At 36.7% G+C, this 26,443-nt stretch overlaps 1 protein-coding gene across 2 annotated transcripts; it reads right to left on the minus strand.

Annotated features, from left to right (window-relative positions):
- Window positions 1-260: 260 nt before the first annotated feature.
- ALX1 (ALX homeobox 1) lies at window positions 261-22,580 on the minus strand. Of its 2 annotated transcripts, XM_079937461.1 has the most exons (5): window positions 22,045-22,580; window positions 21,500-21,652; window positions 18,396-18,700; window positions 15,255-15,383; window positions 261-851 (listed from the first exon to the last, which is right to left on the minus strand). In XM_079937461.1, the coding sequence occupies exons 1-5, from the start codon at window positions 22,157-22,159 to the stop codon at window positions 531-533; spliced, it is 1,023 nt and encodes a 340-aa protein (XP_079793587.1). In that variant the 5' UTR covers window positions 22,160-22,580; the 3' UTR covers window positions 261-530. The 2 variants fall into 2 exon arrangements, with proteins under 2 accessions (XP_079793587.1, XP_079793588.1); XM_079937462.1 differs by lacking the exon at window positions 22,045-22,580 and having other exon boundaries at window positions 21,500-21,848.
- Between the last annotated feature and the right edge of the window lie 3,863 nt (window positions 22,581-26,443).

Consider the following 26,443-nt stretch of genomic DNA (forward strand, 5'->3'; position numbering starts at 1 on the left):
GTAGATAAATTCTCAGCAACAGAGGATATGCCCATTGTGTCTTGGAGCCAGAGAGGGAGAAACGCCAGTTAACTCCCCCAAACACCCTGCTTCAATATTTACCTGACAGCTTTGGTATCTTGACATTTTCCCCAGTGCATTTCCTCCTTTTTCAGGTATTATTTTACAAGGGATTTCTTGTTATACAGAACTAACATAAATCAATCTATAACAGAGGAATTTGTTTAATACATTTATTCTTTTCAGAAGCTGCATGATCATATTTCATTGACTCGTACAATAGAAAAAAAATCTTACTACTAAAACAGAGTTTGTGGAGACGGGTGCATGGTAAACCTATTTAGTCTTTTCAGAGGTTCATTCTTAGATTTTAATGTTAAATAATAACAACTATTCATTTAAGCTGGTCTCACTGTATATCTTGACCTTTAGCAATTCCACACACAGCAGCTTATTGTGGTATCCTTTAAATATGAGAAATAAGAATGTTTTACTTTGCCATTAAGAGAAAAAGAAAAGAGTACTGTATGTTACATGGCCCATGAAATATTGGCAGTGTGCTCCTTGGCTTTCATTCGAAGAACTGCGATACTGGAGGACCTCCTTTCAAACTCTGGCTTTGTTTCAAATGCATGTCCATTGGTAGCCCCGGTAAGAAGAGAGTCAGTGAAGAAATTGTTGAGGGGCACATGGCTGAACTGGTTCTGGTGGTTTGAAAACCCTGTGTAACTGGAATCTGTCCGAGGCGAGTGAGAGTAAGGTGTCATACAGGAGGAAGTGTCACGTGGCAACATGCATGAAGTGACCACAGAACCACCACTTGCATTTCCTGCCCACAGATTGTTCTGAATCTGGAATATATAAAACAACAAATATTACATTTACACGTTCTCACTTTTGTTCCCTTACTTTTGTGAAACTGTATTTACAAAGTTTTGTTAGTTGTTCATTTTTTTGTTAGTTGTTCAGTTGTTTGCTCCTGTTGGGTGGTCTGTAATTTCATTCTGAGTACATCAAGCAATTACTGAAAAATAGTTATTTGAAAGATTCTTCTAGTTTGTTATACTGGAATGGATCACCAAAACCCACATATTTGACCACATAAAATACTCTCAAAACATGTCAATCTCGAGTATTCTTTTTATAGTCATGATTTTTAAAATGAAATCTGGAAGATTTAGTCATGATTCCTGACCAATTCATGTGCTTAGAAAAGTGGTTAAGAATATGGTTTGAAGTTTAAATATAGTTTTCATCTTTCTAAACAAAATTACACAATTGCGTTTGTTTTTTTAAATTCCACATCTGGACTCTTGATGTGGTAGTTTGTGCTGGAAACCAATGCTGATACGAGGCTGTTTGTTCTTCAGAGATATTTTTGATCAAACTCATTTTGGAAAATGTTCACTGTTTCATTGTTTTTCATATCCTATAGTCTTGAATACATAGCTCTGTGAAAAGGACAATTATACACATATTTTAAACATTTATTCTATGATTTATATATGATATACTGAGGTTGCAGCATAAGTATGACATGTAGAACAGATTTAGAATTCTAAAACTTGACTATTACCCAATAATGAAAGCACAATTGAGAAAAATATGCAAGTGTTAGCAAAAAATATCATATGAATATAAATAAAGTACTAGATAACATCTTATATAAGATTGAAAACTGGGTTATCATTTGTGCCCAAGAAATTCACATCTCATCTCATTAAATCTCTACAGGAAACATTTCAGTGCAATATTATCAGCAAATACAAATTTCTCTAAAGTTACTAGCATGTAAAAGAAACATTAAGTAGAATTTGTATACTATGAATTCTAAATAGGAGGTATATTAAACTAGCTATTTAAAGAAGGGCAAAACAAAAGTGATCACATGCATGACTGAGAAGCACAGAGAAAATCCTGATAAACGGCAGGAGCTGGGAAAAAAGGAAGATGTTGCTTGGTATAGCATGGCAGAGAGATGCAGCCTTAGAAAACGAAATTTAAAAATTATATGCCTTATACAGTATTATTACAATAGATTTAGACTAGAACACAACAACAATAAATATGTTTATCCCATGTGACTTTCTTTTCTCTTTTAAAATCATAATTAGAATGGAATCATCAATTATTTCCACACGTATACAAGAACTGTTTTCTCATATTTATTTTTACATAGAAATTTCAGTCTGCTACATATAGCCTCTGCTATAGTCTTACAACACCCATATAGCCTCTGCTATAGTCTTACAACACTGCTACATACAGCCTCTGCTATAGTCTTACAACAAGCTGAAGCCATATTTTTTAAGACAACTTATTTTCAATTAATAGCCAAAAATATGTTGATGAAACTTCTAGATTACACTGTAGAGATGTTACTCTGTCACTTAGAAAGGATCACAACCAGTTCTAAACTGAACAACAAATATTATCCCTTAGGTGGTGCTTCAGCGGTTGGCAAGATGCTCATTTTAGTATTGTTTAATAGTTCTTTATATAAATATTTTCTAAGCTGCTTTAAATATGTCAAATCTGTGAGAGATACCTATAGACATCTAGCTAGCTATCTAGCTAGCTGTCCATCACGATTTGCATACATTATCAATCCTTAAATCGTCATGGGCTATGCTGTTTTAATTTTGGCTCATTCTAGTATATGTCTCCCACTTTAGCCAAAGTATGATGATTGGTGCCAGTGACTGCTGAGTTATGTATCTCAAACCAACAGGAGGGGCTGTTAATGTCATTAGTCTGTCAAACTAGCTCTTCTAACTTGATCTGGGTGATTTTCCTCTGACATTCAATCAAACATTGTGCTACACTGCAAAAACCACAGTCATATGTCTGACAAAAGGGCTTTCAGGAAATGAAAGTGAACTTGCTTGCTTACTTTTGAAAAAATAAATGCAAGGCAAGATAGTGGTGGAGAAAGATTATTTACATTTTATGTTTGTTGAAGGATCCCTCAACTTATACACAGTGTTGCTAGAATTTATTATTAAAATCATCTACTTGTATTCCAAATGCATAGAAATATATTTAACAACTCAGTCAAAAAGAAAAAATAAGGAGAGTAAAAGCAAGGAAGGAAATCTATGAATTTAAATTTAAAATATTTTTCCCCTGAAAGGATTAACAGTAATCTATGTATAAAATGAAAAGAAATTCTCCACTTTCCACGACATGAGCAAATATTGTTATTTTGATCAAAACTTCTTACCTGAACATGATCAAGCAAGTTAAATGAGTTACTTTTCATGAAATACAACATATAGAAATGTCTTCTGAACAGAACAGATTAATAAAGCAATTTACAAACAGCAATACTTTAGTTGGACTTGAGGGGATACCCAAATATTCTCATGGGTAGTGATGCTGTCACATGCTTTTACTGCTATGCCCTGTTTCCATGATCTCTATCACCCCTCTCTTCCCAGCCTTTCTTTGATTTTCAAATTTCTGGCATGTTTTCATTAGACTTTGGGGATCTAGTTGGTTTCTATATTAAAGTTAGATGCAAATCATAAAAAATAATATCCCCAGTGAACTGAGGTTTTGCTTCCTCTGAAGCATTCCCTCTGGATGTTTAAAACATCTGATGATGACGATCAAGATCACGCTCATGATAGCTAACAGTTATCAATTAATTACCATTTGTCAAGCATTATGTTAAAAGCATGATGAAGACTTCTAATCGTTTTGACATCGGAAAAGGTATGTGCTTTTACTATCCCCATTTCGTAAAAGGTACAACTATAGAACAAAGAGTTTAAGAATCTCACCCAAGATGGCATAACTGCAATGGCAGAGGTCAAATCTGAACCCAAGAAATCTTATAAATGCTACAATGACATAAAAACTAGTCTTATGAGTTGAAATTGTTATTTACTTATTAATAACCCTAAGTTTTGGGTTGTTCATAGACTCCACTTTCTGAAAGCAAAATTCCCAATGATCACTCACAACCGTTTTCTCATCCCCAGGCCTAACACAGCATATGAAAAACCCTTTATATACATTTATTAAATAATGGAAAAATCTCCAAGAATATGAAATTTGGACTGATCCATCTTGCAGATGTAATCAAAGCTTTATGGACAATTTATGCTAATATATCTAAATTTTTTTTCCTGATTTGAATGCTAGAATCACCATACTACACAATCTTAACAGAAATCATGAAAATTACAAAGCTGGACCCTGTTGACTATATTTCCCTAGGCAGCTTTTTGGGTTTTTTTTTCTGTTAAACACTTACTATCCACCACAGATGTATCTTCCTGGAGATTCTGATTCATTAAGCAGGGGGTGTGGCCGAGGGGATTTGTACTAAAATAATGGCAATAGTAATACACACAAGCAATTCCTAAAATCACCTAGGATCAGGAAACGCTATTGAAGTCCAGCTTCTTTCCAAATGCAAAAAACCCTTGTACATTTTCAATTATGTTCGATTCCTGTGATAAGAAGCTCACCCTGTTTAAAAAACATTCCATTCCCTTTTGGAGAGCTCTGTAAAAAAGTGACTGTTATCTTTCTCCTCTATCTATCTCTTCTATGTCTGTCCCTTAAAATGATACAGAATAAGTAGCATCCTTCTTACATGGGAAAACCTTCAAATATCATCAGGTGACTATTATACAATCACAAGTCTCTTTCCTCTAAGGATTCCTCATATGACATGATTTCCAGACGGTATCATTCCAGTCACGTTCCTCTGGATATGCTAGAGGTTGTCAACACCCTTCACCCTTATTAACATCCAGCACTGACAACAGAATATAATCTAGATGTCGTCTGATCACCGTAGGGATAACCCAGCAGGTATCATCTTTGTTCTAGATCATCTGCTTCTGTTAATATTTGAAGGCGATATTTGATTGAACAACAAAGTCGTTTGAGCTTGTGGTTTAATAAATCTACTGCTGTCCAAGTGGGCTCGTTCTATGCCTCCTCCATCCCTCCACCAATCCTATTCTTGTAAGTGATCATTTTAAAATGATGCGCTAGAATCGACACATATTGTCTAAAACTGCGTATATATTTGTCAACAGAGAAGTCATACAAAAATCTTACTCTCTGACTTATTAAAAATACTGTATTTGCTGTTAAATTTTGGAATGAAAGAATGCACTTTTTTCTAAATAAGATCACTACTTTTCTTTTTTTTTAGACTAGTTTTAGACTAGTTCACTGACACCAAATAATTTTTTTGTAGGCTTCTAACTGTATAATATTCAAGGGCTTTACAACCAGGAACAGCATTACTGAATCATGTCCACATCCTTTTTTCACGTGTGCTTAAAAAAAAAAAGAAAAGAAAAATGAGAAAAAAAGACTGCTTGCCTTTCCATTTTTTCTTCTTTGTGTTTAAAAGGAGTGGATAATCTAAAAATATTCAATGTTTTAATGCGGTTCACAGCATTTTTTAAAGTTCTGATGGTATGTTCAAAGCACTGTCCAGGGAACTTAGCCAACTACTTCCCATTAGCATGAATGGAAGTTCAGCTGACTTAGAACTCTCCACTTTGAACGTCTGCCCCTTAATGTTTTTCTAATCACGTAAAAACTTAATTATTCCATAACTTTGAATTTTGGAGGAAAGTTGATTTTTTTGTCTCTTTCCAAACAAATCAAATTCATTTAACATTCACTTTCCTTTCAAGGAATTAAAAGCAATGGCTAGGAAGGAGAGGGGTGATATATAAGAATACACATATATATTAAGAGTTCTTCACTGTGGATCTATATATGTCATGAATTGAATAGGGTAAATCAAATCATGGATAGGAAATTATAAATTTCATTTATCTTCATCATGGAAACTTGATACAGACATATTCTTTATATAACCAAAACTGTAAAGAAAATTTTAGTATGCTAAATTTGGTGTATATTTCTAATATATTTGCTGATTTTATTGTAGTGGGGAATTTTTCATACTTTTAAAAAACCTTTTAATGTAAGTTTATTAGTCTTTCCCTTAGTTGTAAAGTAGCATGATGTGTAAAAAAAAGCAAATAGTTTCCTGATTTATATACTCTATATCCTACTGTTAGTGGTATTTATTGAGACACTAGCCAATGGAATTTAATCTGGATTTAATAGAAATACTGAAAAATGTGAGCATATATGAGTAATAACTGTTCCTTAATTTTAGAGCATCTCTAAAACCAACTATTTTTCTACTAAAACAAGTTTATTTAACCTTACTCCTCTACATATACACTGTTTCTACCAGCCACCAACATCTACATGTACACACATACATAGACACACACACACACATCACGATACACATATTATCCTATCCTCACACTACCCTCACATCACAGCCCCAACACTTCCCTGAGGGAGTTAAAAGGTTGCTATAAAAAGACAGAGATCAGGGATTCACAAAGAGGTATTTGTGATGATGTTATAGCAATAGCTTCTTTGCATTAAAATCTGAAAGTTGACTTTGGTTTTTCCTGTTTGACAGAATGTTTACATTTATTGACTACTCTGAATATTATTGAATACTTACTATATAGATTTATTACCACATTATCACTATATAATTTAATTTACCTGATTTCTTATATGGTCTCTTTTAAGAATGAAAACATCACTGTTTACAAAAGCAGTTCAATTTTTTAAGAGACCATTACATTCTTTATTAGCATATCTGTTCCTTTAAAATTTAGAGGGATAAAATATTAAAAGAATCATATGCTTAGTAACTTGCAGATATTTTTAGCTGTTGTCTAAACTTAGGGTCCCATTAACTTTTCTAGTAACTACACCAGTAAGCTGCTGGCAGGGAGAAGGGGTATAAGTGTTTTTCTAAATAGTGAATTTGCTACCAGTGAATAACACACACTGAGACTTTGTGCATCTGGAAAAAAAAAAAAAATCCCAACTTGAATTAATTACGCAGTGAAAAGATCAATCTGAGCAAGTTTAGGTACTACCTGAGATAGAAATGAGGGTATGTTTTCATCAGTGCCCTCTTATTAGTGGAATTGTAATGAAAAAAATTTAAGATAATATACAAATACTAAGATTTGGGGGGAATCAATTTACATTTCAAAAATTCCAAAAATATATGTTTTCAGCACATGGTACTATTAAGTTGAAGGGATTAGAAATTATTTATTCATCAGAAAAGGACCACATGTTAAGTATTCATTGCTACTTTGAGTTCTTAAATAAAATTTCATCTTAGAAATGTATACAGGGATTTTAAACAAGAAAGAATGCCTTTTCTGTTAAAAAAAATCACTACTAGATATAATAGTCATATGATATTAATGAACTGAGAAGAAAACTGCTATATAGAAAAAATAAAAGTATATATCTCATTAGTGCAAAAATTAAAAGCACTAAGTCTCATGAGAAATGTTAATGTCTGAAAATTTTAAGAATGATACCATATAAAGGTATTTAAATTTTGTATTATTCGAATAATATTTGAAATATGCTCCAAGTCAAAGACAGAGGAAGCATTAAGAACATTTCTCGTTTCCTTTAGTGTTGAATGTGTTCTCAAATTTTGTATTAATTGTGATCATTTTTAAAAAAAGATTCATAGAAAATCTCACCCTACATGCCTAAAATGAAACTTTTCAAATCAACTCACTTAAGGAGAGAATAAAATCAAAGCACCTAGCATTTGCTATTTTTTTAATAATTATCCAGCAACAATTATCATATGAAGTATTTTCCAACTATTTGTCACCTTATTTTTCATGTATTTTAATACATGCATGGTAACTATTGCTGATTCATTTTTAATGACAATTCGTCTATTAAAAATTTACAATTATAAGAAAAAAATTATAATATAAATTAAGTTTTCTTTGTGAATTATTAACTTAAAATGTAAATCAAATATGCAAACACTTGAAGTATTTACACAGTATATTTTTAATCTTAGAGAGTCCCACATGGTGTCATGTACGAGATTTGAATTTATTCTTAAAATCGCGAGTAAAGTTATCAATTATATTCATCTTGTATTTGTGTTAACTATAATTTGAATTTTATTTTTGTGATTTCTAATTCAACTGTGCATTTGCACAAAGATTTTTTTCTATTTAACGCTCCATAATTTAAAAGAAAAAAGAAAGCCCACAGACACACGTGGCCTAATAAATATGGCACACATAAAATTCTGGATTAAAGTATATCCTGAGGGTCACACTAACAATAATGGTTTGAACTGTAGGTTTTAATCCGCAAGTCTGTTCTCATAGACTTCTCAGACTTTGATGCTTAATTTCCCCTGGTTCTTCTCTATCCTCCTATAAGGTAGTTTTTATATGTATGAGCAACACTGGCACTTCTCAATAATTTATTTTCATATTTATTACTTATTTTGGTAACCTACTCAATTTATTGATTTATTCTTTCCTCTTAAAATATAAAATATGTATGGCCAATTCAGTTAAATACAATGCTTTAACAGTGGTCACTTATTAAAAGCAAAAAAAAAAAAACAAAAAAAAAACAAACAGCTAAGTTATTACGACTATGTAAAGTCTTTAAATCACATTAAATTTGAATATTACATTAAAAAAAATAAATCTTTCATAGTCAACAACATGAATGCACTTTACTTTTTTTGGAGGATATTCTTTACCTCTTTAAAGAACCTGTACTTTCAACAAAATAAAAGAATTATTCACTGTCTGTGTCTAGCTGCACCTTTACCTGATACTAACAAAATCTACCTCCTACTACACGTAACTTAGTTTTAACATACACATGTATGTGAAATAGTCTTTATATGTGTTTATATAAAATATATATGCATATATTTAATTAAATTAGCAACTTTATCCATTGTAAAAATTATATTAATTTGAATAAATTATGTCCTTCTATAATATTAAATATTTGTGCTTATAATCAGTGAGAAATTGTACAATACCACTATGACCTGCTGACCTGATGCTGTTAACATTTTTGTCCCTCCATTCATCATGAGGGAAGTTTTATTGTATCACAATATATGACCATCTTATTGGTTGTTTGACAGCTATGAGACTGTTCATTACACAATGCACCAAGTATAGCTATATTATTAACATTTTTTAAAGACCTTGGGATCTTTGTTTACTTCAAATATCTGGGAAAAATAGAAATAATAGTGATAAAAATGTGATACTTTTTCTAAAGGTAAAACCTGCTCCAGAAAAAAACCAAAAAACAAACCTGCTCCAGATACCTTTAAATCACTAAACCACGGTGGTAAAAGAAAACAAGTTTCATATTCCTTATTTAGATTAAGCAAAGGTAAACATTAAGATTAGGACAGATACTTGTGAGAGAAGAAAGTAGGGTGCACAATATCTTCAAATCAGTATTTTACAGAAACTTTAACATTTCCTTTTATTGTATAATAACAATGCTTGAAGTAGATTTGTTAAACTAGAAATATTACACAGCTTTCATCTGTTTTTTAAAATTACTCCAGTTACTACAAATTATCTATAACTTGAATCCAACTCTTGGTATGTTCAAACTCCAAGTGGCATATATTTATAAAGTCATCAATTAAACAACAGAAAGCAAAAATACTGCATGGGTCTTTTAGTGCATTTGGAATATATAGATTTAATTATGATTCTCAATATATACTAAGTAAAACCTCAATGAAAATTTTGGTGGGAAAATCTTCAACGCTTTTTTCGAAATTTTTGATGAAAATATTTTCTTCATGAGAAAATAATTTTGGTGGATTAAGAATATACTCAAATTTTCCCAAAGGTACCATATTTGTTCATCCTAATTTAAAGAAGAAAGTGTATTTAACTGAATTTGATCTTTCTCTAGATCCCCAAATAGTAAATATACTCACAGATTGGATGAGCTTAAATGCTACAACATAAGGGAAAATTCAAACCACTTAGCTACCTCTCTACTGCAGAAAAAAAAAAATAATGATTAATGGCTATCATAGAACCATGACTATTGAGCACTCATTATGTACTAGGCAATATCCTAAGAACTCTGCATAAACTATTTTGTTTAATCCTCACGAATAACATATGAACTTGTATCACCATTTTATAAATGAAGAGAAACGTTCCTAGAGGTTAATTTATTTGCCAAAGGTCTAAAAATCTATTAAGTGGCAGAGCCAGGATTTGAATCCACAACTCCCTAATTGTGCAGCCCACAGTCATACATGAATCCATGGCCCATCCCAAATCCCAGGATTTAGCTGCAAAGACTGTTTAGAAATCACTCTAATCCTCTCCATAACAGAAAAAGTATCATCATCATCATCTATACTACTAAGACCACCAACTCTAGCACCAACAATACCTCAATCTTACAAATAAAGACTCTGAAGATCAAGGAAGCCCGGAGACTTACCCAAAGTTACTCAGCTAGTAAATGATAAAGTTAGTGTACTTTTAATCCAAACTAAACCTAATGGCATGAAATTAGCTCTTCTTTAAGAATGAAGGCTGCTATAAACTCCTAGAAAATGTTTATAACTTAACAGAAAATATTTTATTCACTAAAATTAATTATTTTAAAAATGCTTTGGTTTTGGGTTTCCCTGGTGGCACAGTGGTTGAAAGTCCGCCTGCCGATGCAGGGGACACGGGTTTGTGCCCCGGTCTGGGAAGATCCCACATGCCGCAGAGCGGCTGTGCCCGTGAGCCATGGCCGCTGAGCCTGCGTGTCCAGAGCCTGTGCTCCGCAATGGGAGAGGCCACAACAGTGAGAGGCCCGCGTACCGGAAAAAAAAAAAATGCTTTGGTTTTGATAAATTAGAAACAAGTTAGAATCTAATGTTGATAGATATGTGCTTGCTTCTTAAACTCAAGGACAAAATTATGTAGGTCTCTAATTGGTTTGGTTTTCTGGGTCTAGTTTGCATCAAGAAGTGTTTGCAGAATTTGTAATATCTAGTTTGTAATCTGTCCACAAAGCAGGAGATTTTGTCTGGATCATTTGTATAACCTCTGTGCCTAAAACAATACCTGGCATACATTTGTTTGATAAAATGCAAACAACTCTGCAAGAAAAACAAATTAAGCTGCAAGGGGTCTACAAAATCTTTCTAGTCTATTCTTTTCAAAGAGGAAAAGTTAATTGCTTAAGACCACAGAGCTGGTTAATATCAGAGATTCAGAAACCATCTGTTTTATTAAAAATAGACTAGTTTTTGTTTTATAATGTACTCCTGAATACTGAAGTGAACCAGTACTTTTTTTCACATCTATTCAGTGTATACATAATTTGCTTAATACTGTGGTGATACAAATGTGAATAAGAACTGAATCATCTTTTAAATACTTTACATTCTAAATGTGTGGGAGACATTTTACACAATCCACCACAATGTCAATGAGAAAGTGATGCGCTGATTGAGGGAAAATTGAGAGGAGGCTTCATGGAAGAAATATGGTTTAGGTGAAGGGAAGGGAATTCAGGATAGAGGGAAACAGACTTAGCACAAGCAAGGAGACTCTTTTCTAAAATATCATGTGTTGGAGAATATCAAGTAATTTAATTTAGCTATACAGTGTTGACAAATGGCAACTGATATTGTGACCCAAAATAGAGCTTTAAAAACTAACAGCTTTTCACTACATCAAAATATACTACCTTTAGAGTACATTACTACTGACATCATAGCACTCACTTTCTTATTTGTTTGTTTGCTATCACATATGATGAGTAAGTTTAAGAAAAAGAATATCTTAAACAGTCTAAGAAGTATCTACATTTTTTAAATGTTTTATATTATTATTTTACAAATTTAAAAAATGAAAGCATTTTTCCTTACCAAAGTAATGCAATGCTTTAGGGTCAAAATTGAACTATTTCAACACCATGTTGGATTAGGGAGACTCCAACATAATGTTGCATAAAAAGCCTGGGACTCCTAAACTCAAGAAACTTGGGCTCAAATTCAATGAGTTAATGGCTATAAGAAGGAAGCCTGGCTTATAATAAGCCCTCAACTGGTAGTTACTATTTTTACTGTTACAGCTGTTGTTACTATAGTGTAATGAGGACCAGTGGAAACAAAGTATTTAGAACATTTTAGAAAATATTAATTACTATTCACAAATAAACATTATATGTTATATACATATACCTTTATGCTAGGTAAGATTATGATACACAGGCTTATTTTTATGAGCAGGCTTAAGGAGATCATTTTGTAAACCATTTCTGGTTTTGATGTATTTCTGTGTATGCTTTTGTTTCCCTGCCAAATTGCTAATTCTTTATTTCTGTCCTGCCGCCAACATTTTCTAGTTCCAACATTTTGTAATTAATAATTTTTTTTCTGTAATTAGTAACAGTAACCAAATTCAGTGTCTTACTGCATTGAGTTGGTTAGGCTCTATTTCAGTTCCTATTTTTCCCATTATAAACTTCTATTTTTAAGCCACATAATAAAAAAAAAATTTCCTTAGGCTGAGTCTTGAGAGACATGATTTTTGCATAATTATTTTTTTTCAAACAAACTAAAAAATGTCAACCATATATTTTTAAGTTAAAATGGAATTTTCCCCTGACTTTATCCAATACCTACAGTGGGGAGTGGGAGATGCTTGATTTCAGAATTTTTGGTAACCAAACATTAAATGACTTACCAATACAGAAAAGTAGTGTGGATTCATCAGTACTGATTTTTATCATTGTTAATGAATTGCACTGTCAAAATAACTTCAACATATGATCTCTGCATTCCCATACTTAAATTATGAGGTGGTGTAACCAATGTATATAAGTTATGGAGAAGCCACAAGAAGAATTAGTGCAAATTCTGTTATCTGTGAGGGGAATTTTTTTTTTAATTTATCCTTTGTTGGAGTGAAAAAGACTATCAAATGTACAATTTGATTTTACCATTTCCTTTCCTGCCTGAGCTACTAGGTGACCTCATTCTGCTAATCGTTAATGTCACAAGCTATGAGGCACAATAACATAGTAGCAAGATAATTTTAGGAAAAAAGGGTGACTAGTTATATTGTTATATTAAGCTTTTGTATAGAGCTTAATTGGTCCAGGCACTATTCTACATGTTTTATGATACACTAAAGAAGAAAGGGGGGTTAGAGATAAGGCAACCAAAAGCAAGGAGCAGAAAAGTGGCAAATAGAAATGGTAACAAGGAAAGGAATGAATATTGAAATAATAAGGTGAAAAAAAGACACATCACAGTCAAGTGTTGTGGGACATATCAGTAAGACTGTTTAAAGTCCATTTGAAAAGAGTTCATAATTTGTGACTTTATTATTTCTAAAGTCACCAACAGTCAAGTAGTTCAAAATTATATGCAGTATATGCCATCTCCGTTACTTTTTTAATTGTTATTTCACTGTTTGTGAGAACATTCTCTGCTCCCCTGAACTAAACTGCAATTTGAATAATGCAACTTAAGCTCCTTTGGTATTAGTTAATCATTCAATCATTCAAACATATTCCCTGGGAGAGACAGTCTATTGTGGGAATTAGGATCTTGCCCTTGAGAACTAGACTGGCTCTGCTCAAATCTGGGTTCACTACCACTAATGAAAGTGAGTAAATACCTCACCTCTCTGTGCCTCAGTTTCCTCATAAGAAAAATGGGAATAATCAACAACACCTACTACATAAGGTTGTGGTAAGGATTAAATGAGTTAATATATGGAACCTAGTTAGAACAGTGCCTGACAGTAAGGGCTACAGTCGTGTTAACAGCTAGGAAAATAGCAGTGCCTGATCTCACGGCACTTACAGCCTAGAGGACAAACATCCTCACAGCACTTTGTTTAGAACTCAACTAGGACACTCAAAATATTTGGTGAATAAAATTTCATTAGCCCTGTGATGTTAAGTAACCAGGAGTATACACATGCTTTTAAAATATGAGAAAATATAAAGGAGCTACTTTAAGATAAAATTTTTAAAGTGAAAGAAACAAGATTCTTCTTAAGGTAGGTATGGGCATTTATTCAAAAGGTACCCATAATGTTGGTCTTCTGGCAAACTGCAGTGGCAAGGCTTAGCTGTAACAGTCTTTTATAGACTAAGGAACCATTTGTGTGATCACAGACCAGTTTTTTTTACCTCATCTGGGTCTGGTTTCCTGACTTCTAAAATGAAGGAATTGAACTAGGTGATCTCTAAGGCTCTTGTTTGCATATAATATTACATTAATAAATTTGGTGGATTTATCTGGAGGAATGAAGTTCTCAAAATAGGGTTTTAAAAAATCATGAAAGGCACAAGAACAAAAAGATAGCATGAAATTAAAGGACTGAATTCATGCTCACAGGGTATGAATTTACAGTTAAAGAAAACGAATACCCTTAAGTTTGGGCCTGAGATGATTTGTTTACTGGACTATCAAGGTATTCTACCAGCATATATGTTACATATTTGTTTTCAAAGTAGTCTGTTACAACGCATATCATTAAACAATCAGGAATGAAATAACAGATGGTTTAAAAGTTCCTTATAATACACATGTCCTTTATCATGTATCAAATACAATTTTGAATATTATAATTCAGTATTAGGAAAAAGTAATACCCAATTAGAAAGACAAAATTTATTTATGTGAATTACAAAGTATGAAAAACAACCCTCTCTAAATTAAAAGGAAAAATTATAGGAAAAAGAATTTCTAAATATTCTTTGAAATGAGATGAGAGCTCCCATTATAAAAGAAGTCTTTCTTAACATGATACATTCAAAAAATTATGTCCAGTACTAATTCTATATATGTTTTATGTCACAAAGGGCTAAATGTTTCCTTGAAACAATGAGCAAATTCAAAGCTGAAAAGACAACATAGTTTTAAGTGGAACTTAAAACTGAAAAAAAGATGGTTTTCAGTGAAAGTGAAGGTGTCACAGGCCACATGTGACACCAGGTTATGGTATGGTTCATAAAACAACAGCCACAGAGATAGCATGCCAAGCAATGCTTTATGTATTTTAAAAGTTAACAAAGGGAGTGAGTAGAGAAATTAAAAGACATACTACTGAATGACGCTACTTAAGTTGTTTCAATGTATACCAAAGAAGAGACCCTGAAATATTTTTAAATGAATGGTTCTAGAAAAATAAATTAAAATAAATAAATAAATATTTTAGTAAAATAAAAATCTAACAAACATGGAAAAATTCTTTTGGAGATTAAAATTTTCATTCTTGGCTATTAGATATAATAAAGCTTATACTAGCCCTTTTAAGAATATACAAACCACACCTATGCCTCTCAGTGTTCTGTGCAGTTTACCATACCTGTGGATAGCTGTCAGTCCTTGGCAAAACTGATATGTCATAGGTGGCAGCAAAGTGGCTTTTAGCTTGCTGGATTTGGCCATAACGTTCTCTTTTTCTCCACTTGGCCCTTCGATTTTGAAACCAAACCTAATTTTTTAAAAAAGTAGAATTTTAGGCAAGGAATAGTTGATAATGCAAATATGATGTTCAAAGACTTCAAATTAGAAAGGTAAACCAGGTCAACATAATTACTAAAAAGGGAATTTTTTTATATTAGAAAAGGATCCACAAATTTTACTTTCTATTTTACCCTGACAAGTGCCATGTCCATGAGGCAATATAATTTAATACAAAGAGACAAGACATTTTCAAAAATTTATTTAATACATCTGAGCCTCTGTTTTTTCATTTACAGAAAATAAAAAAGAATTAGATTATATGACCGTGAAGATTCCTTGTATCTTCAAATTATCACAGATAATAATCCCTCTCTCAGAGAATGCTACAAGTCTGGAAGACATTCATAACTTTTTAGTTTGGGGCTATGTATACAACATTAACCCAGCCAATCTATAACCAAATTAATATCTGGGTCTGTCAAAACAATTGGCTCTTCTGGGTTGTACCCAGACTTAGAAAAACTTAGAAAAATGTAAACATAAAGATTATATCTAAAACATATGGCATCAGCAGAAATATCATGATTATTTAGAAACAAAAACCATTAGGATTATATATTATATTGATTATGATAAAGACTTTGGGTAAAATGGTATCATCTGAAGCTGAACTATGGTTTTAAAATATACAAATTGTTTATTATGTAAATGACACCACTTACTTATTTTCTCTTATAGAAAATGCTCATAAAATCTTCAAAATCATTTATCCAATTTAAAAGACCTACGGGTAATGTAAATTAAAAAAGAAACAGGGCAGATATAATCAACTGTCAAGAAAGCCTGTGAGTTAGTACGGCCTCTACAGGGTCACTGAACTGCCTTCCAAATCTCTCTAATTAATTGCATAGATGAAACATCCATTATAACACCTATCTTCCTCAGAGGGTTAAATATTAACTAATTCACACTTGTAGCTTTCCAGAATCATCATTTTAATATTTTAAGGTATTAAAGCTCTCTTTAATACAGCTCTCTATACAGAAAATTATATTCAATATGTATAATTTGATATTCAATATGTATAATTTACATAAGCAGCTTTCAGGAAGCTCTTTAGTCTTTACAGAACTATATTCAGAATATAAAATACTTAGGAAAGAAGCTGGAAATGAAGTATAAAAATGTAAATTGTAAAAAGCCTTTCATTAAACTTTATTTGAAATTTTTACTCTTTTTCATATTCAATTCTAATCTGTTATATCTTTACCTTCACACTTATGGAGACATATTAATACTCAGTTTGGTGCGTAAACATGTATTGCAAATTTAAGATGGCACTTGGAAGAGTTTTCAGCAATTGAAAGAAGGCAAAGACAGCTACCTGTTCAGATGGTTTCTTAGAACACTACTGGGAAGTGTGTATTATCCACTATATTCAGGGCTTAAGACAACATCAACAACAAAGCAAAACAGAACACACTTTCTTGCTCTCTCCACAGCAGGAGCATACTGAGGGAATTTAGTAATGAGGGCTTTTCTACTGAGAAAAAGACCTTGACAGTCTCCTTAAAATGGGTGCCAATTACCACTCTGATGTGAAAAGCAGAAAAGAGAACCATCTGAGTAAATTAGGTTCAGGCTGGCTCTCTGTGCATGTTCTTAGACAAAAATTAATCAGAACTTGCTGAAATGATAAGGGGAAAACATGCTTTGTGCACAGCTGATCACTGTGTGTGTGTAAACACATTTTTCTATGGTTACAAGTATAACTAATTTACATATATGAACACAAGACCAAAAAACACACATGTGGGGGGTTTGTGTTAACACTTGACAGTTCTAAAATTCTTCCTTAGCGTTGACTTTCTATACATTTACTTCCTGAACTAAGATAAAGTAACCATTTGTCTCCGCAAACTAAAGCAAAAATCTGCTGCTTGGTATTCCTGCACCACCAGATGTTGTCTTTACTGATGTATAAGGGCCTTACAATGGCTCAATCTTCAGGAGGAATACTATTACTCCACTCAGAAAAAATTTTTTATTTATTTCTTTATTCTAGTGGTTTATGGGAGTTTCAAAATTCAAATTATTTTATTTGGAGTAGTAAAAACACACACAAAGAAAAACGTTATTCTCCTGAATTATTGTTACTTAGGAACGAATAAAATATAGTTTCGAATATCAAGGCTAGTAAAAATAAAATACACTTAGGAGGTAGAATTTTACCCAGTATTTTAAAATTTTTTTCAAATTATTAAGAAATTTAGTATATTGAATCATCCAATTTTATAATTTGAATATAACATATAGATATAATTTAACTGAATTTATATATTTAAAAATTACTTTAAGATTATTATTCCTATTGCCTCTGCAAAAATCATATAAATTATCTAGATTTTTAAAATTATAATGGAAGGGCATGTACTGGCAATTCCTGGGGCGAGAAAATTGTAGATGAACTACATGATCTTTCTTTAATTATGTATAGTGAAAATAGTTTATGGTATACATAACAACTGGGAGTTTGTGAGACTGCTTCATTTTTCCTTGTTTTATTATAACCCCAACCTCAGTAAAATTATAGACGTATGGACCACTATACAAATAAGTTACCAATATAGGGTATCTAACCCCAAAAGAACTTCAACGGCTGATAAAATAGAAAAACAAAATACATAGATTACTAGATTGGATAGCTATGACTAGTTTTTTGTCCTTTAAAAATCACTTTTTGAAATCAGAAATTTGTTCATATTCTGTTCTTTTAAAATAATCATTAGTTTTTATGCCTATGTAATAATTCAAGTGTTCTTTTCTTTTATACTTGTGTGCGAGCTGTCAAATCCTTTGCAAGTAAAAAGTAACTTTAGTAGACTTACATGCTACACTTACATACTACCCCGTTCTACATCTTCAGTAGGAGAATCGGTTTCTTCCTTTGTAGTACAACACAACTATGGATCAAACACTATCCCCCCTCCAACTCCGCCCTCCAAACACACACACACCCAAGCCTTCATTTGGCTCCTACCTGGACCCTGGCCTCAGTCAGCTCAGTCCTCAGAGCAAGCTGTTCTCTGACGTATACATCCGGGTAATGGGTTTTCTGAAAGACCTTTTCCAGCTCCTCCAGCTGCAAGCTGGTAAAGGTGGTTCGGTGTCTCCGCTTCTTACTGCTGGATACGTTGCTGTCACATTTATCCCCAAGTTCATCCAGTTCTCCCTTCTCTGGCATCCCTTTCACGGGAGACATCCGGAGACTGTTACAGTTGTCCATAGCTCTATTTAGTTCGGTGTGAAGAGGCTGTCCTTCTACTTTAGTGATCCCATAGTTCACTGTACCCAAAGGGGGAAAACAACAGTTCTCAGGATTGCAAAACATGGATGAAGGACTTAAGTTGAAGTAATTTAGAGCATCAGGCAAGCGGTCCATTATGATTTATTGTGCCAGTATTAATTTGATCATCACATTATTAATTCACTTCGGGCAGGTTTAGAATCATCTAAAAATGTGTACATGGAACTCATATAATTTGTCAAAACACACAGTTCTATTTTCCAGGGTTAATGTAATGTTTATGCACATAATTTATAATCAAATTAAAAGACGCTCTAGTTCAAAAAAATCTAAGTGAGCCAAATTTAATATGTCTTATTTATTCACAGCAGACAAAAGTAAGCTACTTACATGGCTCAAAAAGGATATTTCAATTTTAAATACTATCCGTAAACCAAAATCCAAACTCTTTTCAAAAGTTATGTTTCTCCTCCACACAAAACCTATGGACTATAAAGATATGGTATTGTTTCCTACTGTATTTCCAATATTTCAACTGTATATCATGTCTGCATTTACATTTTTTATTTCAAAAAGCGACCTACTAAGTTAAAAAATGAATTTTCCATCAGTTTCTGTGTGTGTTTCCTACAGAAAATAATAAGATTTAGGTAGACTTCTTTAGCTTAAAAACTCATTTGCAGTTCTTTCTAAATTTGTCAAATTTATGCTTAACTCATGAAACATGTTTTAAGACAGAAAGCTTTACTCTTCCCTCTAGTAAAGCACGGAAATTAAAACATCTATTAAAAGATTACAAAGGATGTCATCTGGCATTCTGTTTAGGGGTGCTTTAATTTTAGTGATTTCCTCCAGATTTGAGTGCATGCTTGGCAGTATGATATAAAACGAAAATATATCATATGGTGCCATACACACACACACAAATGTAATGGAGGCACATAATGCCACGGGAAGCATTTTCTTAAGTCAGCCCTGCCACAACAATGATTTCCAATGAATTGTTATACTTTTTTCGTTTCTGTCTATCTTAAAATTCTCTCATGACGTATTTTTACAACTGCTTTAATCATCATACAAATGTATTGAACTCTAGTACCTAGGTAACTTAAATACGGAAGAGTATTTAGGCAAAAAAAGATGTGAGGTAAAACTAAACAGAAAGAAGAGCCTGGACATTAACAAACAATACGGTTTTGTCTCCGCGGGCAGAGTTAAATGGGGAACTGCGGTAATTAGGGATGGGGGAGGGGAAGCAGGCGTGAGGGTAAGGGCATCTCAGGAGAAAGACTTCCTAAATTTAGCGGACTGCTTGTTGCCTACATTTATCTTACTTAATACTTTCCTATTAAAATCCCTCCTAATAGTATGATGTTCTTTAAAAACTTGATAAAGTATCAAAAATCACCTATTTCTCTTCTTATTTTTGGAATCCCGACAATTTAAATAAAAATTATGATTGAGTCGTATCCAGCTGTCAACAGAGGACATTTCAGAACCATTTTTTAAAAAATCCTGTCCATAGAAATAACTTTATGTATACCTCTATAAATTTCAAAATAAAAATATTACAATGTGAAATACAGCCAGAAAGCCAAAACTTCAGTGTATTAAAATAAATTGTTTTTGCGTCTTCCTAAATAAATGACTGAGATTTAACTGATTTACTCTATTGTTTGCGCCTTTATTTTTTATTTGACCTTGCAAGTCAAAAGTTACTTGCAACGTTGAACAAAATAAGTAAAATATACGAGGTCGTTTTTTAAGCTTATTGCGTACTAGGTATTTAGAAAAGGAGCTTCTATGAGCCGGTGCCTTGCCAGATTTTGAACTACCATTAGAATAGGGGGCGGCAGGCTTGCTGTAAATATTTCACACTTATTTCGTTTGTTATTTTAAAACAACCCGCTCCTTACAGCTTAACTGTTGAATATATACAATGATAAGGAAAAGTCCTCTTGGAATTGTAAACTTGCTTTAGCTGTCGCGATCTAAAAAAAATAGGTTTGTATTGGGTTACAAGATAGAAAAGATAGATGGTTTGTTTTGATAACATTTTGACTTTGAGATACTTGGCCATCCAAAGTTAAAGATTTCATCCAGAAGCATTCCGAAAGTCTTCTGAGGTGACTTCTACGTGGAGTCAGAAAAATAGACAACGCAGAATTCGGGAGTGAGTGATTATAGTGAAGATTCTTTGCCCGAAGCTATTTCAAGTGATTTGGCGTTTAACAAAAATGTATGTTGTTGTATCGCAAACCCAAAGAAGTAGAAATCACAGATCCCCACAAGCTAATCTAGTAACCCTCTAACTTCACAAAGAAAAATATCGTTGCGTCTTGAAAAGTAAAAAACATTTTTCACCTAAGTTTTCTTATTCGTGACGGTAGTGACGTCCTCTAACGAGCTGTGATGGATTTCAGCTCCTCCTGCCTGGGCAGCTCGGCGGGCTCGCAGAGGAAGCGCGCTGTCTTGACTCAATTACGCTCTATTTAGCGCCCTATCAGTTTACGGTGGGGTCCTGGATAGAGGGACTCCAGGACCCGTGGAGGACAGCGAAAGGAGAACCGCGCGGAAGTAACCGGGTGCGAGTTCCTTCCTCGGCTCTGCAGCAACCAAAACTCCGCTTCCTAAAATAAGCAGCGTTCCACTGCCTTCCTCCGCCCTCCAGCTCTCTCGCTCCCCCTCCCTCCCTCCCTCCCTTCCTTCCTCCCTTCCTTCCTTCCTCCTTTTTTCCTTCCTTCTTCCTTCCTTTCCTCCCTCCCTGCCCCGACCACTCCCCGCACTCCGGATTTGCGGGTGGGCTTCCGCGACCCCGGCTGGAGCAGTGGACTCACCGCTGCCGTCCTGACAGGGCGAGGTCCTCTCCAGGCGCACGTGATGCTCGGCGCGGGGCAGGGGCCCGAAGGCCTGCACGCATTTGCCCGCCGACGCTTTGCTGTAAAAGGACTCATTGTCCAGCGTCTCCATAACGTGCTCCAACGCGCCTCCTGCGCCCATGTAAAAGTTACTGTTTTTACTCGGTGGGCTCTTGAGGGCAAACTTCTCGCTCAGAAACTCCATAATCCTGGAAAGCTGTCTCGGAGCTACTGGAGCTCGGAGGCTGGAGCGCGCTGGGGGAGGGAGCGAGGGGGCGGGAGGAGGGAGGGCCAGAGAGGAGCGAAGGGGAAGCAGGCGCTGCGGCGCGGGGAGCTGCCCGGCTCCGAGCCCTTTAAGACGTCCCGGCTGGAAAGGGGGCACCCGAAGTTGCTTTTATATGTTGAAACTCAGCTGGGCTCCTCGGGCAACCTCCCAGTTCTAATGAATATGAAAATAGGCAGGCGACTAACTCCACCCCGGACTCCCCTCCGCCCCCACCCCACCCCCATCTTCCCCCACTTACCCGGGAAGGGCGCGTCCAGGCCTAGGTTAGACAGACAGCTCCATTTCAGACAAATGCCATCAGGGATGAGGCCACGACACCCAGAAACATTGCCGTCGCGACAGTGGACTGGCATTTCGGAAGAGCTCGGTGAGATCGCAAAGCAGTTAACCCTCCACTCCCCGCTCTCTGCGCCCTCCCGGGCCGCCCGCCCGGCACCCGGTCCCCACCCCACCCCCACGCCGGCCACTCACTACCAGAAAGATTTAGAGGCGTCTTACGAACTTGAAAGGAAGTACTGCTCTAAAGGGCTTTTACTTCATCCGTAAATCGTTTATGTGGAAGATCCACATTGATCCGAAGCCCAAGAAGCCGGGTACGTTGGCAGCTATTAACTGGGATGGCCGTGGTAGAGGGGCCGCTTCTCCTTCCAATCCCGAGGAGCTCGGCGTCCGGGGGCTCTCGGCGCTCACGAACTCGTGGCCTTTTCTTTCTTTCTGGAATGCGGTGGCGTGTGGATGTGGTGGCAATGGGAGAGGAAAGCCGAGCAAGAGGCACTGAAAACATTATACCGATACCAACCTGATTTCCCCACCCTTCTTCCACCCCTCCCCTTGGTCCACGATTTTATCATTAGATCCAGATTATTTTAAGAAACCCCGATAGGAAAAGTACCTCCTAAGGGCCCCTAGTATAGGCCAGAGAGGTTCGTTACACAAAGGGGTTTAAGTACGAGGAAGGCCTTCAGGGTGGTTTTCAAAAGATTATTATTTTACTCTTAAATGGTCGCGGTCGAGTTTGAAAAGCGCGTTCGGGGAGCGACGGGCGCGCGCGGAGCTGGGCCAGGACCCCGGTCCCAGCCCGAGGGGATGGTGGGAGGCTGGGGAGCTGGCCGCTCCCTGAGGGCAGGCAGCACTGCGGAGATGAAAGCTCCTCTGTGAGGCTTCGGGACTGCCTTTGGTTTCGGAGGAGCCCGCCGCGTCGGAGGGAAAAGCGTTCAGCGCCTTGGGCAAGGAAAGGCCGCCATTAGCAACAGGCCTCTTAAACTGGCAAATAGGGTGAAAACTCCCACAAGTTGGGGACTACGGGTTGCGCCCTCCAAGGGAGGCCTCTACCCGACGGCCTTTTTCGCACAGGCCCTTGCAGCGCCCGTCGCGTCTCCCCAGGACAGCCGGGCAGTCACCCCGCGGCCTTGGGCACGCGGGGCAGCCCCGACGCAGGGGTGGCGAGGCCAAGCCCAATTCTGGCGAGCCGCCGGATGGGCTCGGGAATTTCCACTTTCTTCGGGGTGTTGGCTGTCCTAGGACTCACTGGGAGACCCTCTTCGAGGCCAGCATGGGCCGCAGCCGGGGAAGAATTGTGGAGCGCTGCGCACCTCAGAGCGGCGCTTCAGCACTGCCCAAGAAGCGGGGCCGGTCCTAAACCCAGATCCGGCCGGGTGGGACCCGAGAAGGCGCCCCGGAGCAGCAGCCTCCATTCTCCCAAGACGCTTCTCCCGAGCAGGGGCACAAGCTCGATTCACGTGGCGCCGCGCTCTGCACGGCCTTGAGCGCGCACTCAGGTTCTCGCGAGTTGACACCATTCCTGAATGATAACACCATTCCTGAATGATACAACTTTAGCTGTATTATTACTATCTCCGGAGCCGTGCAGCCGGCACCAAACACTAACTGTTAACTCTCAAAAGGGGCGGAAAGCTTTCAGGGACTGGGCTCAGGGAGAATTCCAGACTGCACCAAGGCTCGCGAACTCCAAGCTTGGCATCCTCGGATGGGGGGTGTGGGGTGCTGCGGGGGTGGAGTACGCGGGAGGAAGGCCAAGGAAAAGCTGGCGAGAGGTTGCTCTGGTACATCCTATCCATGCTTAAGGCGAAGGAGCAAGCTATGCGCTTCCTGAGCACTTTCTAGCTGTTCCTGGGCGATCCCTACAGGAATGTCGGAAGTCGAGTTATCCACTCACTCTTATCCGGGTTGATAATTTTTGATTCTCTCCTAACCCCTTCTGTACCTTACCTTCAGATGTTCTGACAGCCTGCCTTTCTCTAATAGACACGGGGAGGATAAGAGAAATGGTCGTTTAATAGGTTTTTCAAAAATTCACAGCAGCAAGAACAACGCCTTGCTGACTTGAGGAAATATACAAACAACTCCTAGCTATGAACTTAGTTACCTCGTAGAGCTCTGTCAGCTTGTTTATAAATATGCGTCTTAAGAGCCCTGAATTCCCTGAAAAACATTCGGTGTCTCTTAAATGAAAGACATATGATGCAAGCTCTAGAGTACTTGTAAACCAATAAAGGTCCAGCTCGCAGAGGAAGCTACAGAAGAGCCAGGGTCCACAGCTGCCTAGTAAACCCGTTTCCACCCCACACCTCAACCCCACTTCTGATGGTAGTGGTTGGAGGGATGGGTGCAAGGTGTCACCAACCCCACTTAATATCCCTGGAGCCTCTTGGAAATGCAAATCTATTACACAGAGTCCTGTATGTTTGGGGACATGTAACCACATGTGCCCAAAACATAGGGAACAGCTAATGGCAAACTCCCATAACGAATGCTTAATCTGCAGTTTTTGGCAAGAAGCTGGGTCTCTGGTTGCCAAGAGCTGCATTAAATGGATTCTGAGAGGTTGAGATGGAGTTTATGGTAATGTCACAGCTCTAACCATTGGAGCCTTAATTAATAAATTTAAAATAATACTAATTAAAACTACAATAATTAAATGATTTCTGGAAGGCACAAGAAGGGAGAAGAAACTGAAGGCTGATTGGATTGGAGGGTGTCTTGCCCTCTCTGAGATTTACCTGGGCATTTTCTGCCTGGTGCTTTGAGGATAACCTTCTTGGAAATTGACCACAGCACTTTGATAAATACTTTCAGCTACTCTATCCAGAGCCTGCGTGGCTCTTTCCTCTTCAGCAGGCTTTAAAAACCTGCTTCTAATCCACATTCCTCATCCCAGCCTCCCCAGTTCCAAAGGGTCAGCATGGCTAGGGCCCCAGGGTGCAGTGCCTGGAGGAACCATGGCTGGCCAGAGAGACCCAGTTTATTAAACCAGGTTCTAATTGGGATTTTATCTCAGCACACTCAGTCCATCACCCCCAGGCTACCATTCCCTTCTTTCCTCCACCTTTCTATTTCTCCTTCGAGAGAATTGTTCATCACTTTCCATACCTGGAACCTGGGTTCTAAATCCAGGATTCAGCTCCCCATCTTTCATGTTAGTGAAGAAATCTACCTGGCAAAACGCACTTGCAGGAAGTGGTGGGAGTGGGGTGAGAGTGGGGGTAGGAGAGGGACAGAGATGGGGAGCCATCAATTTCTTTTAAATCCTAACAAAATTTAGGACATTCTAGGATGCTGGCACTTTCAGATCCCAGGGTGCAGCTACTGATGCTTCTTCACATCTCCTTGATGGGACTGAGGCAGAGTCAGGAAGGAATGTGCAGAGTCCAGGAAGCAAAAGGATGAGGGTTAACATGACCTATTGCAGGTTCAAGTCTCAGCCTCTTTGCAACACTGTTTTCTCATTTCTCTGGCACCAGGGATGCTAACACAGCGGAAAGGCTGTTTTGTGAAGTGACTCTGATGTTCTGATTTGAAGTTACATTTAACATTCCTGCAACCAGTTTGTGGTTGTTCCTGCTGTTGTTGTTAGGTGCCAGCTCGCCAAACACAGTGATTTGGGATGTGTTTAAAGTTTTCTTTATTTAGTTCCCTTTAGAGCCTAGAATTAAAGTAATTAAATTAAAACTAGTTTAAAAGCCCACTGAAATGACTGACTCCTCCTCTCCCCCCCCCCCCATACAAAGGTAATTTCAGGTAAGTCAAGTTCAGATAAGGGATTGGCTGTCAGTTTGACTTATTTTACATTAAAAAAAATTCTCATGGTCTGAAAGTTGCTTTTGATGCCTCCCTCCCCCATGAGACTATATTTTGGGAAATGAAAAATATTTTGAGTACATACATCAAAGCAACAGTTGAAGCAATGTGTACACCACTCTGGTTCCTTTCTCAACTTCTTGAAAGAAATGTCACACTTATATAGTAATAGTGGGAATGTCAAGATAGGATTGCAAGAATTTTCATCTTAGCCCTTTCTTTTTTTGGCAAGAGTTTGAGGCATACTAGTAAGTAAAGCTAGGAAAAATGCGTGCTGAATTAGATGAACTATGACAAATGTAGAAAAGCAGGAGTCTGGAGAGGGGAGGGGAAGCTGGGTGGAGAGAAAACTCTCATGAAAAAGTACTAAAATAATTGAATGTCATGTAGGATGGCAAGAAGCCAGGTGGCCTCATGTTTTGTGTGTGCTCCGCTGCTGCTTTCCTTCCCTGGCTTCATCTTCACCCTTCCCACAGCTCTACAGACATAACAGATACAGAAATATAGTCTGCATCGAAGCAGCTCAAGAGGTTTTCATC

The sequence above is a fragment of the Stenella coeruleoalba genome, assembly GCF_951394435.1.
Source record: "Stenella coeruleoalba genome assembly, chromosome: 11".
Classification (NCBI taxonomy): Eukaryota; Metazoa; Chordata; class Mammalia; order Artiodactyla; family Delphinidae; genus Stenella; species Stenella coeruleoalba.

Coding starts and splice junctions, on each gene's coding strand:
- ALX1 (XM_079937461.1), bottom strand. CDS start 22,159: ATGCCAGTCCACTGTCGCGACGGCAATGTTTCTGGGTGTCGTGGCCTC. Junction 21,653..22,044: donor CCTGGACGCGCCCTTCCCGG/GTAAGTGGGGGA, acceptor ACATGGGCGCAG/GAGGCGCGTTGGAGCACGTT. Junction 852..15,254: donor GGACTGACAGCTATCCACAG/GTATGGTAAACT, acceptor TATATATTCCAG/ATTCAGAACAATCTGTGGGC.